Genomic DNA, 18,042 nt, shown 5'->3' on the forward strand with positions numbered 1-18,042 from the left:
GACCGTGGAGCACCTCTGCCCGGGAATTTCCTAGTCTGTGGGCAATAAAAACACTGCGTCCACTCACCCTCTGCGCTTTCACTGGGAGCTGCAATCCTGAGCTGTTCCTAAACGGCCATCTTGGATCGTCTCCCCCCCCCCACCAGCCCCCGACACCTTTGACTTCTAAGGGAGAAGAAGAATTTGAACCAGACTGAGGGCAATGATGATTAATGTAGTCACATGTCCAACCTCAAAATTCTCTGATATATAATAAAAAGACACTTGTTTTGAGAGATAACCTTAGTGGTCAGAGTCCTCTAAAATCTGAGTGTCAATACCTCACATCCTGAAAATAGTGAAAGAAACTTTAATAGAACAGGAAGGCAGAAAATCAACCTAATGTCATACTCTAATAGATCCGGAAAGTCAGAGTTTCTGTCACCCATTTTTCTTTTATGTTTATCTCCCAATCTGAGCTGATATGCTTGGAATAGGATTGATATGAGTATGGGATGAAGCATGGAAGAAACAAAACAAAAAAAAAATCAAGAAATTAAAACACCTTGGAGGTTAATCTCTGCTATTTAAACTTAAAAACAAATGAGAAAGCAATACCTTATCATGCTTACACGTTATTGAAATAGATGCAAAAGTTTCTCTGACTTTCTAACATATTTTTACCCCAACCTGATGCAGTTCATGTTAGATATTTGACTTTGAATGTTAAGAATAAATTGCTTAAATGGAAATCAGTTTGTGATTTAAACCGTATTGTCTAAGTCAGTGCTGTCCAATAGAAAATAACACAAAATGTAAATGTGAGTTGCATATCAAATTTTAATTTTCTAGTAAGCAAATAAAAAATTAGAAGGAAATAGACAAAATTAATTTTCATAATGTATATTTACTTATCCTAATATATCCAAAATATCACCATGTCAAGTAATAAAAAAATAAGAGATTATGACTTCCTGGTGTTTTTTGTACTATCTTTGAAATTCAACGTATAATTTAAAAGTAGAGCACATCGTGATCCCAAATTGCCAAATTTCAAGTAAATAGGCACATATGACTAGTGGTTTCCATATTGGACAATGCAGATCTAAATGTTTTATAAACATTATTTTGTTGGAATGAAAAGATGCAAAAAATACGGACTACTTATGTTTTTATCAATATCTAACAGTTACAGTTACATTCATATAAAAAAGAAAAAAATTATACTCAATTTTATTATTTTAATTTTTTTAGGTTTGCCCTATAAAATACTTTCAGAGTATAACTTTTAGACATTCCCCATCTCACATCTTATGTCAAGTACGGTGAATTACTACTTCCACATTTGATGTTTAAGTTTCAATATTTATGAAGACCTCATTAAACATTTTTATTACATTACGCATAAGTGAATATACATTGATCTGGACTGAAGCTGACTAGTTGACAAAAATGCCATGTTTTATAGGCATTTAATTAAACATGCATTGATTTCGATTTTAGTTCTCTTGTTTTGGAAGCATTACGTATGTTTTCTGGCTTCCGACATTTTTGGCCCTTAGAAACATTACAGGCTCGAAGCACTGCGCGCCTAGTGCCAAATGCCTAAAACCACCCTGGTTCTAGGGGCGCATGTCACCCTGCCTGCTTAAAAATTATAGGAATGTTTTTATTCCTCCAGCCCTCAGCGCCATTGTCACCTACAACAGGCTTTTGCTCACTTGGATTTTACCTTCAGGATATTCTTGTTTGCTTTTTTTTTTTTTTTTTTTTTTTCCCCCATGTTTTTTTTTTCCCTCATTTTTTTTTTTTTTTTTTTTTTTTCTGTTTGCGATTTTAGGGAGGCAAAAATTGTGTCTGTTTTCTTATCTACTACATAATTAAAGACAGTGCATTATGGACACTCAATGAATTTTAGATAAGTGAATTTAGAAATGCTTGTTAAAAGAACATCTCAAAGCTCATTTTACCTAAATGCAGAGTAAAAGTTGTCTATCTGGTAAGGATCCAGGTTTTCTCTGAGTTGCAACCCATCTATAAAGTAATTCTCACATTGTCAGTGTTTCTACTATATCCAGGCTATAAAAGCTTTTTTTGAAAAAACTTAAATTTATAAAGACATAACATTGTATCCATCACTTACATTTTAGTAAGATCATTCACTTTTACATTTAATAATTTAACTTGCTTTTTTCTAGATGGCCTGTATCTTTTAATTCTCTAACTTCAGGGACTTTTCACTTTTTAAAAATTGTGTTTTCTTTATTTTCTGTATTGCGGTTCTTAATTTTGGCATATTTTGCACCACCAGGGGATATGTGGCAATGACTGGAGATACTTTTTTTCTAGTCACAAATCAGATATGGACAGGAATGCTATTGTCATCTATTAAGTACAAGAAAAAGATCCTACTAGAAATCTTAAAATGCACAAAATAGCTTCCCAGCAATAATGAATTATCAAGTCTAAGATAATAATGCTGAAGTTACAAAATCCTACTCTAACTTATGATTAAAAGAGTGGCCTGCATTTTTCTCCTTAAAATGATTAGCCAATTTTTTAAAAACCTCATTTCTGTTTATAATGCACCTTTTGCTTCATTGTAACTAATATTTTCTCAAGCCTGTAAAAAACTCAGATAATTTATCCAAGTTAAAATGTTGAATAGCGGTATCCACTTACTAATATAATTCTTTTATAGTCTTTCTTCTCAGTTTCCTTAAATGTTGGCAGATACAATGAGACTTGTGATGAATGTCATCATGTATTTTTATTAATTTAATGTATCTTTGTTCATCTATCTCGTAGGTCCCTTTTAGATGGAATATAATACAGCAGAAGCCTTTTCATCAAAAGGATTAATGCCTGCATTATCATTTCTGCAATAAAATAAGAAGTTAAGCAGTAGAGGCCACAGACCCCTCAACCCTGGATTCCACAATTCTACGTTAAGTGTTGGAGTTTTTAATTACTCTGCTGTAGGAAAGCCTTTGCCAATGCTTACAAGGAACTGTTTATCCCTGCTTCTCTGGGTTCTGTTTGATGGAGGTCTCCTAACACCACTACAGCCACAGCCACAGCAGACTTTAGCCACGGAGCCAAGAGAAAATGTCATCCATCTGCCAGGACAACGGTCACATTTCCAACGAGTTAAACGTGGCTGGGTATGGAATCAATTTTTTGTGCTGGAAGAATACATGGGCTCCGAGCCTCAGTATGTGGGAAAGGTAATGGCGTGTTTCTTTTGACAACCACTTGATAGGAAGGGGGAATATGCATGGTGTATTTTGTATGGATTTTTTGCACAGGAGTTGAACAAACCAGTGGCTAGAACACTGGAATTGAAATCCAAGAGACCTGTTTTATCTTCCTGACTCAATGGCCCGGGTAAGCTTCAGAATATCATTTAAACCCTCTTTCCTTTCATTTCTGATCATTTTAATGAAAATAGTATATATTTTGTTCAATGTTTTTCATTCTCTGCTGAAGACATGAAGTTAAAATGTGAAAATGATATAAAGTATAATTATAACCATAGTTAGAAGTATAGTATAAGTATAGTTATATCATTTTATTGCTCATGGACAGATTGGAGTTGTTTAGCAACAAGAGACACAGAGAAGAATCACCAGGTCTAAATAATCTAAAGTCATCCAGGGCTTGTTTAATGACAAGAATGTGCTCCTTCTTCTTTCCCGTTAAAATATGATTCACCATTTGGATTGTGGTTCTGAAGTATTTGACTTGGCTTGCTTAAGCTTTATAATTTCTATATGTTTGGCAGATATTTATAAGTGTATTTATGGCTGAAGTAATAAATTTTGGAACCCAAATATGTACACATCAACAGAGCATACAATTTTAAAATCTTATAGCAACTTTATGGAAATTTAATTTTTTCACAAAATACTTGGTGGCAACTATCTGTTTCAGCACAGTTATCTTTTACTGCTTATTTTTTTCATGAAATTTTTCATCCACGTCTAGAAGAGTATAACTTGTCCATCACAACAAAAAAATTTCCCCCAAAAAATAAGTATTATATTTTATTTTGATTTTGTGAATTCTTTTCACATTTTTTAAACATGTTGTCATGGCCTTTAATTAAAAAATAGCTGGTTATGGAGAGTTTAAAATAAATCCAAAGCCACAGATGAAAAACTGTAGTAGAAAGAATGTTTAGAAATGGATATAGAAGATCTTGAGCAGCAAATCACTTGAGTTTCTGCTAAAGAGATACATAATAGGTTGTATGATTTTTCATATTAGGTCAAAGGGAAACCATTTAGGATCTGAATTATTCTACCACATTTTTTTAAAAATTGCCTTGTGGAAATGTATTTAAAGGATATTAAATGATACAGCGGGAAAGCTTTCTAAATAGAATCTTTGTTGAAAGGGAACATACAACCAGAGTTTCCACTAAGGTGTATATGGCCCCAGGCAAATGATTTTTGCAGGGCACCTATGTTTGAAAATTGAGTCACCCCAAATTAAATCAGTCCATAAGTACAATTCTGGTAGTCCAATCTCAAAGATCTTACAAATACACACACACACACACACACACACACACACACACACACACACACACACACAGACACACACACACACACACACACACAGAAACACACACACACACACACAGCCATTAAGCAGGAACTATCTCCTTGACAGTCTGCCTATCAGGAGTCAGGGTGTATTCAAGTGGCACTCAGACAACACAATAATGCAACCCCTGAAAAGCCACAGGATACCTCTGAACCCGTAGGTTGAGTAGAATGTCAAAGAGAGCCCCAAATGATAATTGGACACTGAGACCCAAACAGTTCCAGCCCAGACCAGAATGCCCTTCTCAGATCACATTTCTGCCAACAAATAGCCCTAGGCACAAAAGTCTTAGAAAATTCTGAGGAAGTCAGTCGAAAATATAGAAGTCCCCTGAGGTTACTGCATAAAGTCTCTCCTTGTATAATTCCTGAAATATGACTGTGGAATGTAACAATCACTAAAACATTTCTATGGTAAGATACTTTCATGTAGTTCTGCTACACTTGTGGTTTTTTATTTTATTTACTATAAGAATGGGATTTTGAAATTTAAGACAAATGGAATGGTAACAATCTAAAGCTCTGGAACAAAGATATCAGTTTTCCCAATTCTGTTTATGATAGAAGCTAGACATCATATTGAGTTTCCTGACAAATTCTCAGTTTTTAATTAGAGAAGATCCATAGACCTTAATTTCTAGAATTGGAGGTAATAAATTTGAAATTAGTTAAAAAAAAATAAAACTGACTTTTATTCAAACCTAGATAGCTGTAGCATTTCACCTCCCCAAACAGTCTATGGGGTTGTATATGCAAGTTTTTGTCTGACACTCTGAAATTCCACTTTTATAATTGCTGTAACAGTGTAGAATTCATTCAGTTTATTTAAAAGATGAACTAGTAGTTATAAATGTAATTAAAAAGGAGTAAGTCTAATATCCAACCTATTATTACATTCAATCAGCATTATTTTCACTGGTACATGGCTCCACATTGGTAATGGGTAATGAACAACCATGGTTCTCAAGAAACGTACATTTCTAATGCAGATGAAAGAATGTTTGCCAAGATTTTTTTCCTACCAGGAAACTAATTAAATTTTAATTAACTCTGTCTTGATGCTTCTAGATTTCAGAATAGAAATATGATAACATGGGGACCAATTTAATCTATTATATATGTGTGCATAAACATATAAATATATTTATACTTCCACTCATTCCAGAAAGACTTTGAGATTACTCATAGAAAAGCAAGATATTATAAATAATATAGAACTCAGAGTTAAGGAAAAGAACTAATGCCAAAATGCCAAGGAAAATTGTCAACTGGCTACAGTTCAACCTTGGATAACTCGGGGGTTAGCGGAACTGACTTCTCCCCAGCACAGTTGAAATTCCAAGTGCAACCTTGACTCCCCTAAAATTTAACTACTTATAGCATGCTGTTGGCCAGAAGATTTACTGATAGCCTAGTCAATCAAAACATAATTATATGTTATGATACATACAACATAAACATATTATGTTTATATATGTATATATGTATTATATACTGGATTCATACAATAAAGTCATCTAGAGAAAAGAAAATATTATTAAGAAAACCACAAGGAAAGGAAATACATTTACTATTCATTAACAGGAAGTGTATCATCATAAAGGTTTTCATCCTCATCATCTTTACATTGCATAGGCTGAGGAGGAGGAAGAAGAGAGGCAGGATGGTCTCACTGTCTCAGAGGTGACAAAGGTGGAAGAAAATCCATATAAAGTAAACCTGTGTAGTTCAAACTTACATTGTTCAAAGATCAACTGTACTATCTTCAGCCTCAAATATGACTTTCTGGTTCTTTGTAGAAAGGGCATATATGGAAATCATTAATTTCTGTAGTTCGCATTGTCAACTCCACATCTTTAGGGACCCAATGATTTTCTTTCTTTTTTTTTCTTAAATATATATTTTACTGCATTTTAGGTTTTGGGGTCCATGTGAAGAACATACAAGATTGTTGCATAGGTACATACATGGCAATGTGGTTTGCTGCCTTCCTCCCCATCACCTATATCTCACATTTCTCCCCATGCTATCTCTCCTCAATTCCCCACCCCTCACTGTACCTCCCCTAGGTCCCCTCCACAGACGCCAGTGTGTGATGCTCCCCTCCCTGTGTCCATGTTTTCTCATTGTTCAACACCCACCTATGAGTGAGAAAATGTGGTGTTTGATTCTCTGTTCTTTTGTCTGTTTGCTGAGAATGACGGTTTCCAGGTTCATCCATGTCCCTACAAAGGACACAAACTCATCGTTTTTTGTGGCTGCATAGTATTCCATGGTGTATATTTGCCACATTTTCCCTTTCCAGTCTATTGTCGATGGGCATTTGGGTTGGTTCCAAGTCTTTGCTATTGTAAACAGTGCTACAATGAACATTCATGTGCATGTGTCCTTGTAAGAGAAAGATTTATAATCCTTTGGATATATACCCAGTAATGGGATTGCTGGGTCAAATGGAATTTCTATTTCTAGGTCCTTGAGGAATCGCCACACTGTCTTCCACAACGGTTGAACTAATTTACACTCCCACCAACAGTGTAAAAGTGTTCCTATTTCTCCACATCCTCTCCAGCATCTGTTGTCTCCAGATTTTTTAATGATCGCCATTCTAACTGGCGTGAGATGGTATCTCAATGTAGTTTTGATTTGCATTTCTCTGATGACCAGTGATGATGAGCATTTTTCATATGTTTGTTAGCCTCATATATGTCTTCTTTTGTAAAGTATCTGTTCATATCCTTTGTCCACTTTTGAATGGGCTTGTTTTTTCTTGTAAATCTGTTTTAGTTCTTTGTAAATTCTGGATACCAGCCCTTTGTCAGATGGGTAAACTGCAAACATTTTTTCCCATTCTGTTGGTTGCCGATTCACTCTAATGACTGTTTCTTTTGCAGTGCAGAAGCGGTGGAGTTTGATTAGGTCCCATTTGTCTATTTTGGCTTTTGTTGTCAATGCTTTTGGTGTTTTGGTCATGAAGTCGTTGCCTTCGCCTATGTCCTGAATGGTTCTGTCTATATTTTCTTCTAGGGTTTTTATGGTGTTAGGTCTTATGTTTAAGTCTTTAATCCATCCAGAGTTAATTTTAGTGTAAGGAAGGGGTCCAGTTTCTGCTTTCTGCACATGGCTAGCCAGTTTTCCTGACATCATTTATTAAACAGGGAATCCTTTGCTCATCACTTTTTTTGGTCATGTTTGTGAAAGATTAGATGGTTGTAGATGTGTGGCATTGCCTCCAAGGCCTCTGTTCTGTTCCATTGGTATAAATCTCTATTTTGGTACCAGTACCATGCTGTTTTGATTACTATAGGCTTGTAGTATAGTTTGAAGTCAGGTAGTGTGATGCCTCCAGTTTTGTTCTTGTTGCTTAGAATTGACTTGGCTATGCAGGCTCTCTTTTGGTTCCATATGAAGTTTAAGGTGATTTTTTCCAGTTCTGTGAAGAAGGTCATTGGTAGCTTGATGGGGATAGTGTTGAATCTATAAATTACTTTGGTCAGTATGGCCATTTTCATGATATTGATTCTTCCTAACCATGAGCATGGAATGTTTCTCCATATGTTTTTGTCCTCTCTTATTTCATTCAGCAGTGGTTTTTGTTCTCCTTGAAGAGGTCCTTTGCATTCTTTGTCAGTTGTATTCCTAGGTATTTTATTCTCTTTGTAGCAATTGTGAATGGCAGTTCATTCTTGATTTGGCTCTGTTTAAGTCTGTTATTGGTGTATAGGAATGCTTGTGATTTTTACAACTTGATTTTGTATCCTGAGACTTTGCTGAATTGGTACCAATTGATTTTCTCACATTCAAATCTAAAAGAATGTATTCATGTAGAAATCTGTAGAGGCAGCTGAGTGACTTAGTGGACATTAGCTTCACAGCCATTATATTTAAAGAAGCAGATGTTAATGTTAATATCCTTGCAAGAAAACACGAACTTTGCTATTACTTGTAACAAAACTTACTTTACTTTCTATACAAATAGATCACAAGGGTATACAGAGGTAAAGCTTTCCTCAAATACATGTTGTGAAAATATATTGCTTATATAAGTATAAGTTTTCATACTGTATAGTAAGAAATAAATTAACTTTATCTGCAAAAATTTGTACTTCGTATGTTACCAGTTGTTCAAACTAATGGCAACAAAACACCTGCATTATGACAGACATACATATACATGTGCCCAAGTGTACATACACACACCAACATGATTTATGCTTATACCAACATAGGTAATTGCAAACCTATATCTGTGTAGTACTAAGTTTTTCATAGCCTCCAAGTTAAGTATCCAGGAAATGCTGTCAATTTTGTCCTGGAAGAATAATTTAGGAAATTGATTTGTCATTTCAGATAAAACCCAGTTAGCAGAAATTCTTAAACCTAAATTCTTTAAAATGGCAAAAAGATTAAAAAGTAAAACATGTATAAACCCTAGTTTCAGAGACATTCATTTATTTAACCTATGATGAATTTTATGATGAATGCATTATAACATAAGATGGTATTAAGCCTGTGGCAATAAATATAACTATGAAGATCTCTAGATTACAGTTATAAAAGTTAAACTTTATTTAGTGCTTCCTTTGGGCACCATTTTAATTGCTTTACAGATATATACTTACATCTCTGCAAAACAGCACTATAAGTGAACTTATTATTAGTGCTATTTTGCATATCAGAAAATAGAGGCTCAGAAAAGTTAAATAACTTCCCCATCATCCAACACCAGTGAGTGCTTCAGCTAACATATTAAGCCAGGTGGTCTAGTTCCATTGCACCAGAAAATATCATGGTTTATTATCCTGCAAGGCTCTTAAATGCTAGCAATAATTTCAATACTCTATTAAAAGCGCTCTAATAGAAACACTGTTAGGAAATGTGGAAACAACAAATGTCTATGACTACGTCCAGAATATGGAGGAATTCAAGAAAATCATCACAAATGAGGAAGCACCTGTGACGAGTCTTGAAGGATGATTTAATTTTTCTAGAAGTGGTAATATGGGGAAAAGTTTTTGTAAGCGCAGAGGCTTGAAACTTCAAGGTGAGCCTGGGTGGCCATATTTCAGTATAGTCATAGTGTAAAGACAAGTACTTAGAGTGAAATAAATACAGAAAGTGTGGAAAGGTTCAATTCTCATACCCAGATGATTAGTATTTGTTCTTAAAAGTGTAAAGACCCATAAAGTGCCTTGTTTGGGGCTTAATATTAATGGAATTGCAATTCTAGAATAACCAATCAGACAGTCAATTAAGAGATGCGTTGAAGATGGGGAAACAGGAATAGAGATAGGAAGAGCATCTGCTGGAAAAAATTACAATAGGCTTGTGTAGAAATTGCAGTAAAGAAAATGGGGAATTAGAGTTGAATATTTGAAAGGTGAAGAGATAATGAAAAATTTCAAGATCCATTGATCATGGCAATGTAAAAGATGAGACAAATTAGAGAAATATTGTGAAGGCAAAAATCTGCAGAGATGAGTGGTTAATTGCATGCAGAGAATAAAAGAAAGGGAAGAATAAAAAGTGACACAGATTTTTGACTTCTGTTTTATTAGTATCCCTTGCAGATTTGGGACTCAAGTAAGAAATGAAATCATTGGTGTTGGACATCCTATGCCCTTAGCTACTTAGAAGTACACAGATGAAGTTTGTCATAGATATTTACATACATTAACCTAGCGTTCGGAAAAGAGTAATTGGAATACAGTTGGTAGTTAAAATCACGAGTGGTTCATACACTCTAGGAAAAACCACAGAGAATGTAAGAGAACCCTGATTTTTAATTGCAAAGCTGATGAAAAAGAATTAGATACATCTAATTAGTAAGAGGCAAACAGGAGGCACAGATAGTGTCATGGAAGATAAACCAGGAAAATGTTTTAAGAATAAGGAATGACAACAAATATTGAACTCCACAGGCCAAATTTAAGAATGACTTAAAAGTTTCCATTGGTTTTGGTAACTGGTGATCCAGAGGTGACTTTTGTCTAAATAGTTTTAATGGTTTTGTCTAAAGCATAAAGAAAGAAAAAAGAGATGGATGATGTGTGAAAAGCATAGATGAAAGAAACTGAGGAATGCCCTGTTGATATTCCCAACTTAATCCTACAGGTATCGTTCTAGTTAGGGTTCTCCAGAAAAACAGAACCACCGAGACATGTATATAAATAGAAAAAAAGAAAATAGTCTTTATTTATTTTTAATTTTATGCAAACTATTCTGTCATTTTTTAGTCTAATTTAATTTTAAATGACAGGATACATGTGCAGGACCTGCAGATTTGTTAATACAGATAAACATGCTGTGCTGGTTTGCTGCACCTATCAACCCATCACCTAAGTATTAAAGCCTGCACTCATTAGCTATTTATCCTAATGTTCTCCCTCCCCCTGCACCCCTGACAGGCCACAGTGTATGTTGCTCCCCTCCCTGTGTCCATGTGTTCGCGTTGTTCAGCTCCCTCTTATAAGTGAGATCATGCAGCATTTGGTTTTCTGTTCCTGTGTTAGTTTGCTGAGGATAATGGCTTCCAGCTCCTTCCATGTCCCTGCAAAGGACCTGATCTTGTTTCTTTTTATGGCTGCCCAATGTAATTTATAGATCCAGTTCTAGTCTCATTGAACTACCATTGACATTCTTCAAAGAATTAGTAAAAAAAAACTGTTAAAATTTATATGGAACAAAAAATTATTTTTAAAAAAATTGATTCACACAACTGTGTAGACAAATGTTCAAAATCTGCAGTAGGGCCTCTAATTGGAGGACCTGGGGAAGAGTTGCATTCTGAGCCTGAGGCAGTCTGCTGGAAGAACTCCTTTTTGCTCAGGTGACATCAGTCTTTGTTTAGTTAAGGCCTTCAACTGATTAAATGTGTCCCACCCACATAATAGAGGCTAATCTATTTTATTTATAAATATTAATCTCAGCCAAAGAACACAGAAACTTCCATGAGCATGTTTGATCAAATATCATAAGTCCACCCTTTGTCAACCTGGCACCCATCCACATCTCCTTAAACCATTTCTAGTCTCTAAATAGAGATAATAACAAGATCATACCTCTAGCAGAATATAACTATCTTGCATGCAACCAAAACTACACAAACCTTTTGCTCAGAAAAGGATGTAAAGACCTTGAGTGTATGCATCACCCTGACGTCCTGCAACTTGACATAAAATTAACAATACTTAAATACAGTGATATAAAGTCAGTACATTTTATGTTACATGATAAGGGGATAGGAGAGGGAAGAAAAGAGATAGAAAATATATAATATTTATAACAAAATAAGGAAGAACTACTTGTAATGATGGTCCCCTTCCTTTCCATCACTGGTCAGGTATCATAGCTTGTATTTGTAGCTACCTTCTTCCATTACTCATTTGGTATTTCCTTTGCTATCAGCTGGTACTGACTGTTTACCTTGTGAGGTGACACAACCTTAATTTCTAAAGGGTCTTGTCTATATCGTTACTAGTCCTGTCCATATTGGTTTGTTGGTTTTCCATTGACTTATTCACAGGGCAAAGTAATATAAGAGGTGCCCTAAGGAATCGCCAGTAGTACAGATACACTCTTTCTTGCATCCACTGTGGAGGGTCAACCCAATTGCCTGTTGCTACTCAAGATCAATCACCCCAGACAGCATAGTAATTTCCTTCCTTGCCTGTTGATTTAGTGGAATGAGAAACTCAAAGTGGCTGAGTGGCAGTCTCAACTTCCAGTTCCCAGTCTCAACTTTCAGTTCCCAGTCTCAACTTCCAGTTGAATTGAACTTTTGTTTTGTGTCCTGGTGGAAACATTCCCTCTCCTGGAACTAAGATCTCTCGTCCTGCATAGCATAAGGTCATAGGGTCAAGAAGCAACGTTTTTGCTGATATGTCACCAGGAGTAATAGTGGTGTCACACCTATCTCTACCTCATAATTCCAGACCAGGGAATTCTGGCTTGAGATTGATTCCTGGCTGTGGAAGAAACAGTGGCCTATATTGGATGCTGATTCAGAGCATTTATAGCTCCCTAGAGAGCCTTGCCTCAGCCCTGAAAGAGATTGCCACCGAGACAGCACCATAACTGAGGCTGCACAAGGCTATGTCACCTTTCTTTCAAGCAAACTACTTTGAACTGGCGGAAAACATAGTAAAACCAGTGAGTTTCATGAGCGTGGGTTCATTACTGTGTTTGATTTGCTGTGAAGTGAGTGTCATGATTGGAAGCAATGCTGTGTGGAAGACCAAGATGGTAGATAAGGTATTCTATAGTCCACAGATGGTAGTTTTGGCAGAAGCCTTACATGCTGGGAAGGAAAATCTGCATCCAGAGTATTTGTTCCAGTAAGAACAAAATGCTGCTCCTTCCATGATGAAAGTAGTCAAGTGAAATCAACTTGCCAGCAGGTTGCTGGTTCATTTCCTTGGGGAATGGTGCCATACTGGGGACTTACTATTGGTCTCTGCTGCTGAAATATTAGGCCCTCAGGAGAGGCTATAGCCAGGTCAGCTTTGGTGGGTGGAAGTCTGTGTGTTATTGGTCTCCTGCCACCGTGACCCCTGTATTTATGAGCACATTGGTTGATGACAGGAGCGGCTGCTGGAAGAGGCTGACTGGTATCCACAGAACGGATTATCCTATCCACTCGATTATGAATATCTTCCTCTGCTGATGTTACCTTTTTGTAAACATTTACATAGAACACAAATACCTTCATAGTTTTTGGCACATTCAGAGGGTTTCATCCCTGTACCTCTTCCTCAGAACTCTTTGTCATTCATGTTCCAATCATGTCCCTTCGAAGTCCCTGACCATCCAGCCAACTCCTTGGCCACAGCTGATACATAATCTCATGCCTGCCCATTTCTAATTCTATGCAAAATAAAAAACCAGGTGCACTGCTCGAAGTTCTGTCCACTGAGAGGATTTCCCCTGACCACTGTCTTTCAGGAGTGTCCCAGAGAGCTTCTAATACTGCAGCTGTCGGATTTCAAGTGGTGCCTGCTTATCATGAAGAGCCATCTGTAAAACAGGCACAAGTCTTCTCTTTCTCTCTCAGCTGATAGGGAACACTTCGTGAGGCCTCATGAGGCCATAGGTAGAGGCTGGGAGAGAAAAGAGCATGTGGCAGGAATCGGGGCATTTGGGTCTCTTCTTCACGTCAGTTACTTTTGCCTCCAGGGCCTGCTGAGGCCTGATCTCATATATGCCACTTTCATTTGATGATAGGGTAGTTCTCTTCTCACCCAACTTTATGGCTTGCTGGGCCAAGTAGCACATGGTTCATGATAAGCAGCTCAGATCACATGGGAGGTTGGTGTACCATGATTAAGCGTTCAGTTCTTCCTAAGGCCCAGTAGCATGTGGTCGCTGTTTCTAAAAAGGAGAATATCTTTGGAAGGAAAGTACTTCATATCCTTTAAAGATATCCACAGAGGAGGCAAAGCTTTGTTCCCAAATCCCAAGGTCCTGTGCTGTAATTGACCAAATTAGTCCAACCAAAAACACCATACAGCATCCTATCTATTCCTGACACTTCAACTACTGCCCCTCATAGGACCTGCTGGATCTTATAGCCTAAATAGCAGAACAGCCTACAAAGCAACCTGCTCTATGTCAGAGACTTCTTTTTGTTCTGGTCCCCACTCAAAATCAGCAGCATTTTACATCACTCAGTAAAAGGGCCAGAGTAATGTACCCAAATGCAAACTATGTTGCCTCCAAAATCTAAAAGGATCTACTAAGTGTTGTGCCTCTTTTGTGAGGTTGTAAGGAAGGACAACATGCAATAACTTAGCTTCACCTTTTCAAGGACATCTCAATATGCCCCGTACTACTAGGCCCCCACAAATTTCACTGAGGTAGCTGGCAATACATTTTGTCAGATTTATATCCCACACCCTTTGTTAATAAGTGTTTCACCAAATACGCATAGAGTAGTTGCTGCTTCTTGCTCAGTAGATCCAAGCAGCATCATGTTTTTCATGTAATGGACCTGTGTGATGTCTTGTGAAGGAAAAGGTAATCAAGATCCCTATGAAGTGAATTATGACATAGGACTAAATAGTGAAGATACCCCTGAGGCAGAGCAATGTAGTTGTGTTGCTGACCTTGCCACTAGAAGCAAACTGCTAATGATGGTCTTTACCAACAGGAATGGAGAAAATTGATGAGCTGTTATCCAAAGCATCATGCCAGGTACCAGGGGATGTGCTAATTCTCTCAAGCAATGAAACCACATCTGGTACAACAGCTGCAGTTGGAGTCACCACCTGGCTAAGCTTATGATAATCCACTGTCATGCCCAAGATCCATCTGTGTTAGTCACAGACCAAATAGGAGGGTAGAATAAGGATGAGCTGGGAATCCACACCCCGCATGTTTTATCTTTGGTGATGGCACTAGTCTCAGCAGTTTCTCCAGGAATGTCGTGTTGCTTTGCTTTATTATTGTTCTGTCTAGAGAGAGTTCTAGTGGCTTCCACTTGGAATTTCCCTCAATTACAGTCCTCACTTCCAGGTCAGGGAACCAATGTGGGGATTCTGCCAGCTGCTGCGTATCCAAATGTACATTCTGGAACTATGGAAGTAATCACAATGAGTTGGGGAGCCGCTGGCTCCACTGAGATGGACCTGAGCTGAACTCCATTGATTAGCTGACCTCCATAAGTCTCTATGCTAACTGGTAAACCCAGTGACAATTTGAGTCTCAGATTTTATGTCAGTCGAGAGCTAATATCCAATAGTCCCCCAAAGGTCTGATTATTTCCTTTTCCCCAAAGTACAGTCACCCTGATAAAAAGTGATAGGTCCCTTTGGGGATGGGGTAAAGGGTGGAAATGGGGTGAAGGATAAAAGACTACACATTGAGTTTAGGGTATATATACTGCTAGGGTAATGGGTGCACCAAAATCTCATAAATCACCACCAAAGACCTTACTCATGTCACCAAATACCACCTGTTTCCCAAAAACCTATGGAAATAAAAAAAAAAATTTGAAACATTAACGGTATAAATTTTTGTAAGTGTATTGGGATCCTTTCTCAAAACATCTCAGCCTCACCTTCATTCAAGGGATTTTGAGTCTATAAATTGATTCAAGCCTGAAACTGATTGAAGGGCAGTGACTCTCTGTTTTTATGATTCAGGTTAGACTTTGTGTACCTGACCTAGAACTCTTCTGTTCATGCAGATCAAATAGTAATTTAATAGGCTTCCTATGTATTTCATTTATAGGAGCAGGATGACCCCCTAACCATTGCCAGGAATCACCACAAGTCATAGCATTCTGATTACTCTTTTGACTGCTATTCATTGGTAAATATGCCAACCTTACCTTGGCCATTGAGTGCTACCACAAGGCCCCTGTCATCCAGGATCCAGTGATTCCTACTGCATTTACATTTCCCAGTTCAGTGGCAACAGTTCCCACTGTAAGTTCTGGCCTCGACAGCTGAGTGATCACTGAGATGCTGGGGCTCCCCTCACAAACCAGGTTATCTCCGTGATGGTGAAAGGTGTGTCCTCTGGACCCTCCCAGAGTGGATAAATAGGTATAAATAAGAAACCCACTGAAGCATTACCAATCTCCCTAGGCCTTTGAATTTTTTCTTCTATAGTTTCCCAGGTCTGACATTTCAAATTCATTTACTGTGGGCAAACTTTTGCTCCATGTTTCAGTTAACCAGCCAAACCAACTACTGAAGTTATTTCTAATTCCCCATGCTGCAACCTTAAATTCAGAGTCTCTGCTTATTGAGCCCTATCAATAAAGTCTGCCAATCCAACTTTGTGTTTCTTCTGCCATTATCCCATACCCTATATATCTATTCCCACATATACTCCCCATATTTCTTTTTTTATGATGCTAATTTTAAATAGTTTAAGACCATGCCTTTTCCACTGACAATACAGTGTTTATAAAGTGCAATGTTATTTCCTTCCCCTGTGCGTATGTTCCATATTCAAGTATTGAGAATGCCCAGTAACTTACTATAGCAGCAGCTGAATTTTTTAAAACTGCCACAGAATTTGCTACAAATTTAGGTCCTTCAGTGTTTTACATGTGTTGAACAATGTCACATCTATACGTGGGTTGGCTTAATCAACCTCTTCCACGGTGGGCCGTGAGGAAGCAACACCAGAGGGAGGAGCTCCACCACCAGGGAATCTCCCAGGCATTCCTCCTGGCATGCCTCCTGCACTCTGATACAGCTTGGTGATGATGGGGTTGCAGACTTTCTTCAGCTCTTTCTGCTGATATTCAAATTCTTCCTTCTCAGTGGTCTGATTCTTGTCAAGCCGGTTGATAATTTCACTACACTTGTCCAGATCTTCTGTTTGTCCTCATCGTTAATCTTGCCTTGAAGTTTCGTCAGCTTCAACAGTTGCTTTCATGTTGAATGCATAGGACTCAAGTGAATTCTTAGATGACAACTCTCAAGATTTCTGTCTGGCTATATTAGAAAACTCAAGTAGTTCTTTTGGTATTTAATGCACCTCCTCATAGGTTACACTTGCACCTCAAATTCAGGGCCATGCAGAGATGTGGTTCTAGTTACACAACTAGATTAAAAGAGAGTGATGAGGTGGGTCTGGGGAAGACTCAGTCGTCTGGCAAGGTAACAGCATCAGGCAAGGCCATTATAGTTTCCTTAGGCAATGCAGGGTTAATATCCCAAGGTGGAGTGAAGAGGACTTTTCAGAAATTATGAGCTCAGTGTCTCCAGCTTCATCAAGGTCTTCCCACACATCCTCATTCCAACTTTCAATGTTCCATTTCTTTACAGTTACTTTGCCCACTTTAACAGCAGATACATAGGCTAGGAATTCAATTTTTCTTGTAATTCAACCACTCACAAAATGAGAGCCTAGGTTTTTTTCAACAATCTCACTTATGTGGCTGCAGGAGATAAGGGTCTCTTTCAGGGCAGACAGAGAAACTGACAGGCCATTTATGTGGTACTTGCGCTGGGAATTCAAAGCCCTGAGTTCATCCGTTTCTTTTTTCACTTTGTACAGTAATGTTAGAGGCAACCAGACCATTTTATTCATTAAATGATTATTTATTATTGTTAGAAAAAAGTGTCCAAAAATATTATATTATGGGCATCAGATGCTTGCATCTTGCAAGATTTTGGTTCAAAGGACCCAGTAGTGATATTCTGCCTAGCTCTGTTACTCCATCACATCTCTCTTTACCACTGGAGAGAGAGTCAATGGTGTATTTAAACCCCGTCATATTAAAGATCCACTTCCAGAAACCCCAGAACCAATAAAGAAAACTTATTCATAAGATGCTGTTCCTCGGAGGTGGATCCAAGATGGCCGTTTAGGAACAGCTCAGGATTGCAGCTCCCAGTGAAAGCGCAGAGGGTGAGTGGACGCCGAGTTTTTATTGCCCACAGACTAGGAAATTCCCGGGCAGAGGTGCTCCACGGTCGCCAGCGCGGCTGTTTCGGCC

The 18,042-nt window shown here is 37.7% G+C and overlaps 1 protein-coding gene across 1 annotated transcript in view; it reads left to right on the plus strand.

Moving 5' to 3' along the window:
* CDH12 (cadherin 12) overlaps positions 1-18,042 on the plus strand; it is a 498,310-nt gene that overhangs the window by 142,999 nt on the left and 337,269 nt on the right. Inside the window, exon 3 of the mRNA XM_017524645.2 lies at positions 2,788-3,206. Within this exon, the coding sequence (XP_017380134.1) occupies positions 2,976-3,206 (231 nt within the window). The 5' untranslated portion in view covers positions 2,788-2,975. The remainder of the gene's footprint in view (positions 1-2,787; positions 3,207-18,042) is intronic.

Source organism: Cebus imitator, unplaced genomic scaffold (genome assembly GCF_001604975.1).
Source record: "Cebus imitator isolate Cc_AM_T3 unplaced genomic scaffold, Cebus_imitator-1.0 Scaffold35, whole genome shotgun sequence".
Lineage (NCBI taxonomy): Eukaryota > Metazoa > Chordata > Mammalia > Primates > Cebidae > Cebus > Cebus imitator.